This window comes from Marmota monax, unplaced genomic scaffold (assembly GCF_021218885.2).
Source record: "Marmota monax isolate L192 unplaced genomic scaffold, Marmota_monax_Labrador192_F-V1.1 WCK01_AAM20220418_F8-fsc00027, whole genome shotgun sequence".
Taxonomy (NCBI): domain Eukaryota; kingdom Metazoa; phylum Chordata; class Mammalia; order Rodentia; family Sciuridae; genus Marmota; species Marmota monax.
The window spans coordinates 12,290,753-12,306,569 of NW_026694617.1; the positions used below are offsets into that span (position 1 = coordinate 12,290,753).

The 15,817-nt window shown below is 36.5% G+C and overlaps 1 protein-coding gene across 2 annotated transcripts in view; it reads left to right on the top strand.

Annotated features, from left to right (window-relative positions):
• Nucleotides 1-1,570: 1,570 nt before the first annotated feature.
• Asb15 (ankyrin repeat and SOCS box containing 15) overlaps nucleotides 1,571-15,817 on the top strand; it is a 33,586-nt gene continuing 19,339 nt past the window's right edge. For both annotated transcript variants that reach the window (XM_046422544.2, XM_058572134.1), the window contains exons 1-6: nucleotides 1,571-1,721; nucleotides 7,270-7,342; nucleotides 12,503-12,608; nucleotides 14,035-14,087; nucleotides 14,176-14,307; nucleotides 15,440-15,598. In XM_046422544.2, coding sequence (XP_046278500.1) covers nucleotides 12,505-12,608; nucleotides 14,035-14,087; nucleotides 14,176-14,307; nucleotides 15,440-15,598 — 448 coding nt within the window. In that variant the 5' untranslated portion in view covers nucleotides 1,571-1,721; nucleotides 7,270-7,342; nucleotides 12,503-12,504. The remainder of the gene's footprint in view (nucleotides 1,722-7,269; nucleotides 7,343-12,502; nucleotides 12,609-14,034; nucleotides 14,088-14,175; nucleotides 14,308-15,439; nucleotides 15,599-15,817) is intronic.

Sequence of the window (15,817 nt, forward strand, 5' to 3'; positions counted from 1 at the left end):
TACATTGCTGGTGGGACTGCAAATTGGTGCAGCCAATTTGGAAAGCAGTATGGAGATTTCTTGGAAAGCTGGGAATGGAGCCACCATTTGACCCAGCTATTCCCCTTCTCGGTCTATTCCCTAAAGACCTAAAAAGAGCATGCTACAGGGACACTGCTACATCGATGTTCATAGCAGCACAATTCACAATAGCAAGACTGTGGAACCAACCTAGATGCCCTTCAATAGACGAATGGATAAAAAAATGTGGCATTTATACACAATGGAGTATTACTCTGCATTAAAAAATGAGAAAATCATAGAATTTGCAGGGAAATGGATGGCATTAGAGCAGATTATGCTAAGTGAAGCTAGCCAATCCCTAAAAAACAAATGCCAAATGTCTTCTTTGATATAAGAAGAGTAACTAAGAACAGAGTAGGGACGAAGAGCATGAGAAGAAGATTAACATTAAATAGGGATGAGAGGTGGGAGGGAAAGGGAGAGAGAAGGGAAATTGCATGGAAATGGAAGGAGACCCTCAGGGTTATACAAAATTACATACAAGAGAAGTGAGGGGAAAGGGAAAAATAATACAAGGGGGAGAAATGAATGACAGTAGAGGGGGTAGAGAGAGAAGAGGGGAGGCGAGGGGAGGGGAGGGGGGATAGTAGAGGATAGGAAAGGCAGCAGAATTCAACAGACACTAGTATGGCAATATGTAAATCAATGGATGTGTAACTGATGTGATTCTGCAATGTGTATACAGGGTAAAAATGGGAGTTCATAACCCACTTGAATCAAAGTGTGAAATATGATATATCAAGAAATTTGTAATGTTTTGAACAACCAACAATAAAAAAATTTAAAAAATAACATTAAAAATGAACAGCAAAAAAAAAAAAAAACTAACTTGAACCCCAGAGTTTTCATTAGAAAATTACTAAGACAGAGACAGAAGACTTTATCACCACCACCATCATCATCATCACATCATCAAACAACTCTCCTAAATTAAAATCCTCAATTTTTTGCTTTCTTTACATCTGCTCCTTACTTTTCTCTAGACTATACATGCTAAAACTTGACCTTAAAAACGACTTACTTTTTTCTAGACTATATGGTCTGTAGTATAACTTGACCTAAAAACTCTGGGTCAGTAGAGATGTCATGAAGTGCCCTGTTCCCATCTGTGTGTTAGATAGGCAATCATTAAATGCAAATCAAAGAGGCAGTTAGTATAGGAAGGCTGTATTTAATTAGAATTGACCCGAGTCTAAACAATGAAGAATGAGAAATGCTGTGGGTAAAAATTTGCCCAAAGAAATTAGGGTCCCTAGATACCTAAATCACAGATTTATGTCTTAGATACATAATTTTAAAAGGTGCTTTAGTTCTAAGTGGTTTGGTTTTGTTCCTGCAGCAGGAACCCTCCCCAAAAGTGAACTGGCGGGTCATTTCTTTTCAGGGGAGCTGTTTGAACCAATCAGGACACAGATAATCTTATTAGCCCTGTGTGGGCTTGCGTTTCTTTTGATGAGAGTCTGGAGAAGTCATGGGTAATACTTGACCCTGTGCCAGGGACCGCTTGTGTTTCAGTTGTACAAGGTCAGATCTTAATTTTACCACCAACTGGATGCTTAATTTTAGATACACAGAGGAACACATTGGCTCCAGGGTACTTCCTCTGGTTTAGAAAGGCAAGTCTCTGGATAAGAATGACAAGATGATCATTCCAAAAGGTGAGATTATGAAATATTTAATCTGTACCTTGCCAACTATTTTATGGAGTAGTTCAGTATTGGAAATCTTTAGATGGAAATGTTGGTTGTGGCTAATGTTTCTTTCCTAATGATAACCTGTAGGCTTGCCTGTCTAGGGCCTTTTTAATTATAAGAGTAAAGCCAGGGTTGTCTTGTTTATTTAGAGACTATCAACTCAACTGTATAATTATTAAGCATCACAAAAAAATATATCATGAAATAAGCTCAAGAATGAATATGCTAATAGGAAGTGTCATTATACATTATAAGGAATCCCAGAAGGGTCTTACCTGATCCCTTAGTTACTGAAAAAAAATTGATTTTTTGTAAATAATTAAAACAAATCTCTATCGTGTTTTTTAAAATTAGTTGTTGCAAAAGATAGATGTTCAGATTGGGAAAAAATCTGTTAAACTAAGATGGTAAAACCCCAAACTTAATGTGATTGAAAAATGTTCTTCCTGCAAATTATACACAGTTTTGAAGCTGAAAGGGGCTTAAAATTTACCTGATACCATCGCTCATCTGATACTTTATTGAAGAACTTCTAAGGAACCTCCTACATCTAAAGTGATTTGATTTTTGTGAAAGAACAATGATGTGAACAAGGGAATCCTGCCACTGCTTTGTGCTGAGAGAATTTAAATTATGGTGATAAAATACTCATAATTTTATATCTAATTGTTTTATAAGAATACCTTATTTTCAAATGAAAAGGTCTCTAAAATTTTTATCTTTCCACCACAGTTAGATGAGTTTGTAGGTTGTTTGTTTAAATTCTTTTAGAAAACTTTTTTCCCTGAGGTTTTATAAATTTCTAGGTTACCAAATGAGACTCATTCTTCATTAATTCCATCTGAGTAAATGGGTCATCAGCCACAGTGTAGGGACTTAGCTTGTGTGACATTTATTGTCAGATGACTGGGTATGAAGATTACACCATTTCCCAAACATGTGGCTAGGTAAATTGCCTAACCACCCTGTGCTTCAGTTTCCTTATCTGCAACATGAGACAGAAGTCTGTCTTCTGTCCTTAAAATTGAATGCATAATCCAAATCCATTATGCACATAGTATCTGCCTCAATAAATGCCAGTTGCAATAATTATTAAATTTACTCTAGCAGATATACATTGTGCTTGACTCTGTGCTAAACCCTGAAAGAGAGGGAACAGTTTGGTATTGTTTCAAGGAGAAAAATCTAGAATACATTGTTAAAAGACAATAAACTCCCTGGAGGTATGGACCCTCTGTGGCTGTGTCTGGCACTGTTCCTGAAACCTAGCAGACAGTAGACACATATTTTTGAATGGAAAAACACAATGGTCTGAAAATCTTTAGGAAAATAGAGTCATGAAAACTGGTAGGTCGGTTCTGCTCCTTCGTCTCTTTGAGTAATTGAGCAGGGAGGAGAGCAGATACAGTGCATCCATGTTTTAGTAAGGTATCTGACAGTATCTGTCCATGATGGTTATCAAATCAGAAACATGAATGCTGAATGGAGGTGTCTGTAGGAGGATTTGTAGCTGGCTAAACAGCTTTTCTCCAAGGATGCTAAATAACGGATCAATGTCAACCTGGAGACCTCTGTCCTGCACCAATAGCTGTTCAACATTCATCATTGTCAATGAGCATAAGCACATATAAAACATACTTATTAAGTCCTAGCAGAAGAATAAAGGTTCAATCTTAAAAGGATGAAATGTAACAGGAATAAATAGAGTCTTGCATGAAACTGCACAGAAAAGAATTGTGGGTAATAATACAACTCGTAGAACTGGGGGCTTCCAAATCAAGTGTAACATGATACCTCCAAAATTCTAAACTGGGTTAAATTAGCAGATATAGAGTGTCTAAAGAGAGGGAGGTGATCATACCCACTTAATACTGTGTTGATCTGACCTTAAACCATGGCATAGGAAAATTTACTGTCCAGACTTGGAAGGAGAAGGCTCAGCAGAGACCAGACAACCTTGGGATAATTAAAGGGGATCTCCTGTCCCAGAGAAACAACACTGTCTTAATATGGTTCTGAGGGAAAGAAACAAGGACCATCAAAAAATGGTTTCAATATATGGATTCAGTTTCAGTATTTTCCCTAATTGTTGAAGCTGGCCAAAGGCAAAGGGCTGTAGAGGGTAGAGTTGGAAGTAGATAAGTTCCTTTGCACTTTGGATTCAAACTGAGGCTGGCCAATAACTTGTAAAGGGATTGACAGTAGGTGGAACGCTCTGATGGTTTTTAACTCTGAAGTTTGGTGATTCCAGGGAGAAGGAAGGAGAATAAAATTATGGGGCTATCAGAGGATATCAAGACCTAGAATAGAGCTAAAACTGCCCCTAAACAACCTAGGATCCTACTTCTCCATTCCAGAGGAGGAAAAACAGCAGGCAATGCTAATTGAATGTTTGTGACATGTCTGTGACATGTCAGACACGGCTCGCCAGGCAGCTAATGCAGGCAGACCAGAAGTGGAACAGTGTTCGATCTCTATGCCCTTTTGCCTCCAGCAGAAAGAAGTTTATGCTTGTACATGATTTCAAAATAAGAAATTCAGTGACTCATTGTTTGAGTGAGTTTCCAATGGAAAAAGATTTGATTTAAGCAAAGATTTGATGGAAACTTTTGTTATGTTCAATAAAATGCACCATGCCCAGGAACAAATTTTTTAGAGAGAAGATAAGTTTATGAATGTGTGTGTGCATATATATGCACACACACATATATAATTATATATATTTTTATAATACTTTTTAAGATCTAGAGATACTTAAATTTTTACTATTATTGTAACTAATTAATGCAGTCAAAGCAATCTTACTCACCCTAGGACTCAGTTGTAGGAACCAAAATTAGCATTTTTATTATCTGCAATTGGCCTCACTGTCCTTGGAAGCTTCCACTCACTAATCAGGGAAAAATAAACTTTTGGTCGTATGCAAGCAATATGATAGCTTAGGTTGATGAACTTGTGCTTGGCTGATTCAGGTTCAGCCATTAGTCTTTCAGATTTCTGCTTCTGCTCAAGCCAAGAAATTCTCCCCATCCCCACCCCAGGTTTCTGCTTTGCTATAGATGTGGCCAATTTACTCTCTCTTGAAAGTTGACAAGGTTTCTGGCCTTCTCATGCCAGTCCATTTTCATAGAAGGCTTGTAAATTTTCACTTCACAGAGTCACTCTCAATTTCCTTTTCTGTTGTTCCTGTTGGTGGTGAAAATATTTAAGACTTACCCTGCTAGCGTATTTCAAATATACAATTCAATATCTTTAACTAATAATAATAGTCACATTGAAGTACAACAGATCACCAGAATTTACTCATACTGCATAACTAAACTTATAACCCTGGACCAACATCTCCCTATAGTCCCTCTGTCCAGCCCTTGGCAACTAACTCTCTTCCAGGAGATCAACTGTTTCCACGAGTTGAACATTTTTAGATTTTACATATCTATGATATCTTGCAATATCTGTCTTGTTGTGTGGACTGATTTTACTTAGCATACTGTTCTCCATGTTCATCTTTGTTTTGCCTAATATCCCATTGTCAATTTATAGCAAATTTTCTTTATGCATTCATCTGTCAGTGGACATTTAGATTCATTCCACATCTTGGCTATTGTGAATAATACTGTAATGGACAAGGAGTGCAGATTTTAGTCCTTTTGGAAATAAAATCAGAGGAGGAATTATTAGATCATAAACTAGTTCTATTTTAAAATTTCTGAGGAACTACCATACTATCTTCATAATGGTTGTAGCAAAAAAAAAATGTGAAGTGATGGATATTTTAATTAGTTTGTGGTAAATATTTCACATGTACAACTATAAATATACACATATATTTAATCATTAGGTTTTACATCTTAAATATATGCAGCTTTTTAAATTGTCAATCTTGGTTACTTTAACCTCAATAAAATTGAAAAAAAAAGTCAATCTTAGTTCAGCAAAAGTGGTTGGTCATATCTGGATAAATGAGCATCATTCAGTTTACCTGTGAAATTAAGAGTTTATTCTTTGTGTATATTAGTGTGAATAATGGGTCATTCCATTGCTTGTGTGTGCAATAATGTTTATATGTATTGCCTATCATTAGGCATTTAGGTTGTTTGTAAGGTTTTGGAAATTTAAATACAACTGAGATAAACATTCTCACATACAAATACTTTCCTACATCTCTTATTATTTTAAAGAATAAATTCCTGGATGTGGAATTACAGACAAGGACGGAAATTTTTAAAATATGATCACATGAGCTTGTAATTAGGGCACATCTGCTAATAGGCTTTCAGGCCTCATCCTTGTCCTACCTTCTTTTTTTTTTTTTTAGTTGTAGATGGACACAATACATACATTTATTTATTTGTTTATTTATTATTTTTATATGATGCTGAGGATCAAACCCAATGCCTCATACATGTTAGGCAGGTGCTCTACTACTGAGCCATAACCCAGCTCTATCCTACCCTTTTTAATTCTGTAAAGTTATATTCTCCTGGTAATCCATGTGGTTGTGAAACTAAAACTTCTGTTTATATGTTTATAGTTTTCAAAAGCTAATATGCATCTTCCCGTGTTTCTCTCATAGTTGAATTTGACTTGGAAATCAATAGCAGAAAGTAAAAAAATTCTAATTTTGTAATATGCAACTAGAGATAAGTAAAACTAGTATGACCGGTTCTATCATTAGTGTATTTACATAGAAATTAATCATTAATCAATGTGGCCCCAAAATTGAAAGTGAGTTTTGCAAACAATGTATGTATGACCTAAAGGGAAAGCATGTAGTTAACCTGTTCTTTGAGTAATTTTAAGAGTAGTGTATATTTGATCCTTTGATTATTATTCATCCACCCGGTACTTCCCAAGTGCTCATATGTGATAGGGAGCGTACTTAGTATCTAGAGATCCATTGGTCCATTTTGCCTTTTTCTAACCTTTTCTGAAATGTCAGCTTGCATTTCTTTGAGGCAGCACAAAAGTAGCATGTGTTTTCTGATTTAAGATTCTATGTACATGTGTATGTGTATTTTGTGTGTTTGTATGTGTGTGTGAAATGTGTCAGCAGAAAATTTTGGGCTCTCAAGTAAGATGCTGTTTGAACTGATCCTAGTTGTCCCCATCATCTGTAGGCTTTTTTTCTGTAGTGCCACACAGAGGGAATTCCTATAACATATTACTTGTAAAGTTAATGGTGACTGTGGGTAGAACCCAATTGTCCCTCTAGAACTCTTGTAGACTAGCTGACTCTTTTGCTGAAATCAGCCAAATGAATTCATTTAGTTGATTTTTTTCACTTTGTGCTACATGAGTCTAAAAAAATAAGATGTGGAGCCACCCAATAGTCACTAAAGTTATAATATAATTTTATCTGTGTTATTTCACTCTATCTTTAAAATCACATATATAAATGGTCAAATTGCATAAAATGGGACTGAACATTATTTAGTATATAACAAATGTTTTCTTAACAAAATCAAAAAATGAAAATATCCTAATTTGACCCTTACTCTTCCTCTGATAGGAAAAAATCCTGATGCTTCTCTGTGGGATTTCCAGTAGATGAGTCCATTGTCAAGAACCATTGTGTTGTCAAGGTAAAAAAAAAAAAAATTATCTGTGAATCAAGGCCCTGAATTCCACACAGCAGAAGCTTGCATTTCCTTCAGAAACCTAGGGTCTAAATTTGTGAAGAAAACCAAATTTTACTGTATTGCTTTCTCCCTCCCCCCGCCCCTGCTTGGTATCAGGGATTGAACCCAGGCACTTAACCAATGAGCCCCATCCCCAGCCCTTTTTTGTATTTTATTTAGAGATAGGGTCTCACTATGTTGCTGAGGACCTTGCTAAATTGCTGAGGCTGGCTTTGAACTCCTGATCCTCCTGCCTCAACCTCCTGAGCCTCTGGGATTATAGGCAGAAGCCACTGCACCTGGCTGTATTGCTTTTTTCTTATCCCCTCTTATCACCTCCCAGCAGACCTCAGCCTCAGACTTCCTGTCATCTTCCCAAGCCATGCCACTCCCAATAACTCTTCCAAGAAATCCTAGTTCTACCCTGGGGGCCTGTGTGGTGGTGTTGGCACTTTTAAAAGGGATGATAGTAGGATGGAACAATATGCCCTACAAGACAGAATCTCTCACTGATGTAACAGGGTGACATTGATGTGACAGGTGCTGGGGGCAGTGTGATATTTATGGACACAGAGCCCTGCTTTGCACCATAGAAGCAACTATCCACTCAGCCTACTCTCAAGGCCAACCCTGTTATGGATTCATGAAGATAATTCCAATATTGTTCTGCCCAAACCAGAGCATTAGGCTAGGTGGGGTAATGAACTTGTCTGCAATCAAGAGAAAGCCAGTTAAGCAATTCAAGAAAAAGAAGGGGAGTTGTGATTCCCTGCTGTGGGAGCTACGTGTTTCAAAGATCCCTGTGGAGAGAGTCACAAACTTATCCATCACAAACTTATTATCATCAAATGGTGAGGCATTAGCACTGATAGACTGGAGGTGGTTTACAGAGGATCTGATGAGGAGGTGTCTCGTACTCGTGTCCACTCCTGCATCATGCCTTGCAACACCATCCCACCTCCTGACCACTTCAATCAGCCACCAACTGGCATGTGATCCTGTTTTTTGGAAGTGATGTTTAGACTCCAAAACAAAAAGTACAGAATGAAAGCAAGCTTAGGACACCTCAGACCACCCTAAGCAACACAAAACCTTATTGTGCAGAGCCAGAGGAAAAGATTTATGTGTTTGGAAGCTATTTTTTATTTTTGGAAGTTATTGTCATCGAGAGCTGGGTGTTAAGAGCCAGATCAAAGTGTTTTCTTTTAAAGGCAAACGGCTGGGGATGTTTTCCCTGCAGCTTCTGAAAGACCTTAGATGTGAAGGTCCTCCCTGTTCTGTTCAGACTCTGCTTATCAGCTGTTTGACTTTGGGTGGGTGTTTTAACCACCTGAAACCTACTTTTCCACTTATTTACAAGAAGCTACAAAACTTACAACACAGAGTGAGGATTTAAATAAACTAGAATATGCCAAGTGCTTTGCACAGTGCTTGAAGCAAAGGCACCACTTCAGAGTTTTTAGGTCTTACTGTTATCAGCATTTCATTCTTACCAGAAATATTCTAAAATGTACATGACTGCTGAACTTTCCCTTTCCCATTAGCTAAGTTTGGAATTTATTTCAACTCATCTGTAAAATAAGTGACTAATTATTTGTATCTGAATAATACATTTGGAACTTAGCTTTTAGAAATTCTGAATTTAGCTGTGTCTTTATTTATTTATTTTTTTAACCAGGAGTACATGAAAGAGCTTCAGAAGGTCTATGAGTTCCCTAAAATCATACAACATTTTGAGTGGGCATGCATTCCTCCAGAGAAAGAATCCATAGCTTTTATCAAATGTGTCCCTGACTCTCAGCAAGATTTAAAAGAAAAGGATAATCATACAATAAGATTGCCCCAATTACTTGTATGTCAGGTACTTGTAGAGATTAAGCAATCTCACTAGTGGACTTCTCCAGAACAAGATTGAGTTAAGGGGAAACTATTATTAGGAAAGAGTTAATTTCTCCAGACTTAGAAGTGAGATACTTGTGAATATGTTACTGGTAGAAATCAGGTTCATCGCATTCCACAGACCCACAAACACTGAGATAAGCAAGCAAGCAGAAATTTATTAAAAAGGAGATTAAGGTGGGAGTGTAAGAAAGCTCCCACAGAGAACATGGGAGGGGCAAGAGTGCCCCCAGGGTCTCTGACTTGCCTTCTTTTAAAGGCACAGGAGGGGAGGTTGACTGACCCACTTGTAACTGTCCTTGAGATTTTAATTATTGGGTGTACATGTTCAGACTGAATTGTATAGTCACTTTTTTTTTTTTTAAATAAGAAGGGAGGCTTTTGTCCCTTTGGGGAAACAGATATTGTTTGGCTTGCTGGAGCACATCAAAAGTGGAGCATAACTCAGATGGTGGTCCTGATATCCGTCCTCCTTATTGACTCTTACTATTTTTCCCTACCTCAAATATATCTTAAAGGATGTCAAAATATTATTTGGTCTTTCCTAATACTCCTGAGTGGTGCTTTGTAAAATAATCTTGATTTGCCCCCTTCAGTGAGGACTGAGCCCTAGTCATTTTAAATTTGTGTATTAAGTGAGTGACTCCCTTCTTGCCTTTCTCATTGCATCTGGATGTTTCCACGTCCATTTCTGTGAGGCTCTTTGGACAGCCTGACACCTTAATACACCTGCTCACAGATCCTCACTTCATCCCCAGCTTTTAATACAATGCTGGAGAATCCTGAATGCTACTTAAATTGGTTCATATCTGTTTTTCATCATTTTTTTCCTTGTGTCATTAGAGATACAAAACAGTTAAGAATATAGATAACTTTCTTAATGGTAGTCAAAGGATGTTTCTAAAAATAAAAAGGGAAAAGAAAATTTCACAGACCCCCATTCTCGAAGGATCTGTCATGTCTCGTGTACAGAAAGCCCATGTTCCCATCAGGGTTAGATTTAAGCTCATGATTTAAATAGGCGAAAGGCTCTTTGTCCTATTACTAATCTTAGAGCCATGCTATGGCCACAGTGCTATCAGAGAAAGGCCAGGGGCAATGCCACAGGTTTAACTTCCTCCTCTAATTATCTGAAGGACTCCGAGGTTGTTTGCCAGTAGTGACTCAGGGCTTGTTTGTTTCAGTGACCATCAAGAGAAGCCATTTGCTGCGGTTGAGTGGGAGTGGGGAGAGATGGAAGAGTTAAAGGAAAAAGAAAGCAGGCTGGGGGTGTGGCTTAGTGATACAGCCCTTGCCTAGCCCTGGGAAGCTCAAGGTTTGATCCCTAGTACTGCAAAAAGAAAGACATTTCCCCTCAGGAAGCTCATGGTGCAAGTGAGAATACAAAACATAAATATGTGAAGAACTTGCAAAACAAATACAAAATGAGTATAAATCCAATGTTGAGAAAATGTCACACAAAAAGAGATCTTCATAAATAAAGAAGGCTGAGGAGGAAATGGAGAATTCCAGCAAAGCCTTCTATAGGAGGATTGTCTTGAGCCAGGCTTGCGGTAGTGTGGGCCATGGGTGTAGATGCCCAGACACAGAAGTGAGAAAACAAAGCCACACACAGAGTGAGCAATCTAATGCGTTCAGTTGGAAGAATAACGCTGAAAGACATGATCAGTTGTAAGAACATAGCAGAACTTGGATTATGTTTCCATGGTTTTTTATTAACTCATTAATTAATACCTTCACCACACATGTGGAGACCACAAACACAGGATGTTGCTTCTCTAGGCACTGAGGTTGCAGACTAATATGCTCTTATGTAGTTACACTCTAGAGAGAAGATACAGACAAGGAAGCAGTAGTTGATTTAAAAAATAATAAAAATAAAATGCCACTTGGATCTACTTGGCAAAGAGAATCCCTGGGGCTCACACTGGCCTTTGAGCAGATTGAGATATCATGATATCATCTCTTTAATAGTAAAGAGAGACATTCATTCTGCTAATTTGAAGCAAGCTTACTGGAGCACTCTGCCATGGCAGGTGCAGTCCCTGAACATGACCACTATGCTACACCTTCTGTTCCAAGGTGGGAGTAAGGGCATTGGCACTTACTTAGTACACAGTGAACAAGCACATCCACATGATGTTGCTCGGCACAGTCTGTCCAGAGGCCAAGGACCTTGGCTATCAGCTTATTGAGAACTGCCACTGGAGTTTTAGATTATCTAACCTTGAAGAATGAGAAGAGGAAAAGCACACATCATCTGTATTTTGGTAACTGCCTGAACAACATAGTTTTAATTTTCTCCCCTTGAAAAAGGCATATTATCATGTAAAATTTCTTACAGATAATACATTTTTGGTTTGAAAAGTACTACTAATTAAACGTAATTTCATATTGGTCAATCAAATAGCTACAGAACTATTTTTGTTTGTATACTTACTAAACTTTCTAAATAAGATGATGCAGTTAATCTGATAGTAAAGAGAGACATTCATTCTGCTAATTTGATATTTGGAAGAAATAAGCCAATTAGGAATCATTTAAGTTCTTGCTTATTACACTCAGGGCAGATGGTTCAGTGAGCAGTGGTTTTATAATGAATACCTAGAACTATATAGGGGAATAAATGAGGAATCTACAGGAGGGCTGGCCTCTGGTGTATGGGTAGAGTTAAAATGATCTTTATCTTAACAGTTTGGATGCTCTGAGACCAATGAGACCTTGCAGCTGACCTCTGCTGATGTGTAGAGAATGTAAAAAGATCTCTGTACTCTGTTATTACCAATAACCCATTTCTCCTCTGGTTGAGTTAAGCTTCTAATGTGCTGTATAAATTGATTCCAAGCTGGTAATATATGGTAATTTTGGCCCATCAGTTTGCACTGCACAAAATTAGTGTATATTAGAAGCTTGGAAAAAGAGATTCCTTATAAACTCAACTGACATTACTAATAAGAAAGTCAAAAGTTTTATAATATCCAAAGTTAAAAAAATGGTTCTCAAAAGGCAGATAATAAACATTTCAACAGTTTGAACATTCTAAATTAATAAAATGGGCCTCATATATATGGATTACAGGTTCACTGCATTTGTGTTTCTTAAGTGGAAAAGGTGAATGTATTTTAGTTTTTCATTTTGAATTAGTTGTTAATTCCACCTGATATTCTGTATCATTTGCTGATAACAAGAATTTTCTTCTTTTATATTTACCTTTTTTATATTCAGATATGGATAATAATGACCCTGATGAAGATCATCTTACAAGTTATGATATTCAACTCAGTATTCAAGAATCCATTGAATCCAGCCAGACTGCATTTCATCCTGAAAGGTAGCATTCTATTCAACTATCCTCACCAAAATTTCTTTATGGAATTTATTTTGGTATAAGATAAAATGAATCCCATTTCTCAATTCCTCTTATAGGAAAATACTTACCTTTTTTTCTGGCAGGGAATCTAATACCTCTACAGAGACCAGTATCCAAGACTTTAATAATATCGTCTTCCACAAATCCCTATCTCATGTGGAAAATGAAAATTACCTAGATGGGAATTCCCTAGTTGAATTTGGTTGGATAAGTTTGCCTATTTTCTAAATCAAAATGTAATCAAACAGACAATGAGTAGTTTGAACAAATTTGCAAGTACAGTTTATATAACCAGTGTATGGATAAACAGCAATCTGTGTATTCTATAACACACTCTGCTACTGTCTCAACTAAACTTTACAAGTAATCCAATTAAAATATACACAAAATTGATGTTTTATGTAAGTAGGAGTTTCAGGATTTAAAACTGCATAAGTAAATTTCTGTCTTGAACAACACACATGTTTCTGACACAAAGTTTAGTTTTCCTTTATATTCTATTAATTATATATAGATTCTTGTATTCTGGAACTTAATAGTGCTGTTGAATAGATTCAGTGCTATGAAATTATTGCTTTTGAGATTTAAAAAATTAGCATATTACATTTAAATTTCTGGTCTTTTTAATTTTTCCATTGTGTCTAACAGATTTTAGAACTTGAAAATGCCCCAGAAGCCATTCACAATCCTAGAATGTTAGCAGAATTTCTGCTTAGTAGAGTTAAATAAGTTTGTTATGAAATCCTTGTTTCTATTTAATAAACACACATATCATAGAATTGCCCTGAGGGTTTAAATCATGACCTGTGATGGGACACGTGTTAATAAATGCTCTCTGCCTAATTTCACCTATGTATCAGTTGATTAGAGACACTAACAGACATTGTAGACCATATGCTCCTGAATGTCTGTTAGCAATTGTTACGTTCAAGCAATGAACATCGGTTGAACAAAGAACTTCTAAAGGTGGAAGAAGCCTTAGTGATCTTCCTATTTAATCCCACTGTTTCACTGATGAAGAAACCAATACCCAGAGAGACTGTGGACTTTTCCAGGATCATGAAATCAGGCTGTGACTTGAATCCAGCCCTTTTAAGTCTGACTCCCATTGTTTACTCCCTTTCATAGCTTAGCACAACCTCAGAGATAACATCACAATCTTGGATTTTGCCATCTTCACTAGTGTTCTTAGGTTTGGATATCATAAATATACTCTATCTAACTCCTAAACATTTACATTTTTAAAGAAAATAAAAATCAGTTTTGTGCATTTCCTGTAGATCTTGATCATTCCAATTACCCACAAGAACTCAATATAAATTAAATATTTTATTCCTTGAAGGATATTACTACTATAAACGTGGCTTCGTTTTTCTTTCTCTGGTAGATTTGTCCCCCTCAGTGGTCAGAACAGAAAACTTGTGGAGGCCATAAGACAAGGTAATGGGTTTATTGTATGGAGTGGGTTGTATTGGAAACCTTTTTTGCAAAGACAGAGAAGTGCTAACAGACTACGTGTTTCATTTAGGTCACATTCTTGAGCTCCAGGAGTGTGTGAAATATAAGCGTGCACTGGACGAAGCCGATGAGAAAGGATGGTTTCCATTGCATGAAGCTGCCGTTCAACCTTTTCAACAAATACTTGAGATTGTTCTGGATGGTAAGAGACTATAACATAGCCTTTTGACAAGTAGAGCAGAAATGTAGAAGTTATCATTGTTCCTAAAGAACATAAAGAGTAAGAGATAGTTTGGGATATGAGAAAGTCACTACCCGTATATTAACTCCTGGAGTACCAAAAAATTAGCATATTTCATGATGCTTGAGGTTCACCCTTGCCATCCTTTTATCTTTTTAAAAAGTGGCATAGTTTGGTGGGAAGGTGTTGTCATTGGCTATGAGAGATAAAGGGTTTTATATATAATGAATTAGTTGACTCAAATATAAAGCTTTTTTCTTTTGGAAGTTGGTTTTTAATTTTTCATCTTGAACTATCAAAAGTTTCAAGAGATTATTATTATATATTGCAATGTTAATAATAATTTTTATGTCCTAATGGTATTTTTTCATATTTCAGCATTTATAGACCATTGTTATAATTCCTTATGTTTTAACTTTCAATGCTGCTTGCTAATTTGGAAAATTATGAGAAATACTTGATAATTGGCTGGCTAGCAAGCCATCTAGAAAACGAGATAACTAGACAGATAGAAATGATGTTAAGGGGCTGGGATTGTGGCTCAGTGGTAGAGCATTTGCCTCACACATGTGAGGCACTGGGTTCGATCCTCAGCACCACATAAAGATAAATAAATAAAATAAAGGTATTGGGTCCATCTATAACTAAAGAAAAAAAATGATGTTAAGGATAATATTTCTTTTCTAACACATTCTGAAAAAATGATACATTCATTCAAATATATTTTCATTCCTACATTTACACACCTCATTTGACCAAAAGAAAATTCAGATGCAATTTAAATAATAAAATGAAGGATTAGAGAGTTGCTTTACAGTGTTTTAAGAAATGAGAATTTGCAACCAACTTTTTTTTTTTTTAAAGCAGCTTGAAACATAGATGTTGGTTTTCTAGCTGTTGATTTGATTAGCAGGTCCAGGAGCATCTAATTTTCTTCACCTTTGTTAGGTTGATTTTTATCATACTTTCAATCTTCCCTTTCTCATAAATTGACTTTTCAATCTGGTATACACAACAATCTGGTTATTCTGAACTATGCAGTATCCCTTAAGTAAATATTTTCAATTTTTAATACAATGCTTTCATATCTTAGCATCCTACAAGACACTCTGGGAATTTAAGACCTGTAATGGAGAAACACCCTTGACTTTGGCAATCAAAGCTGGTCTGGTGGAAAATGTAAGGACTTTACTTGAAAAGGGAGTATGGCCCAACACCAAAAATGATAAAGGAGAGACGCCCCTTCTGATTGGTAAATGACTTTTTTTTTCCTAGAACTTTCATAGTTTGAAACAAATAATAAATATTTAATAAGTATTTTTTGAAAATCAATGTGCTTTATCAAAAATTATATTACTCCAATTCTTTCCATTTCCTGAGCCTCCTCCTCTGATCCTCATTTCACCTGCCAGACAATTTTATTTTCCCGTCCCACTATGTGTTGGTCAGCTTTCTGTTGCTGAGACCAAAA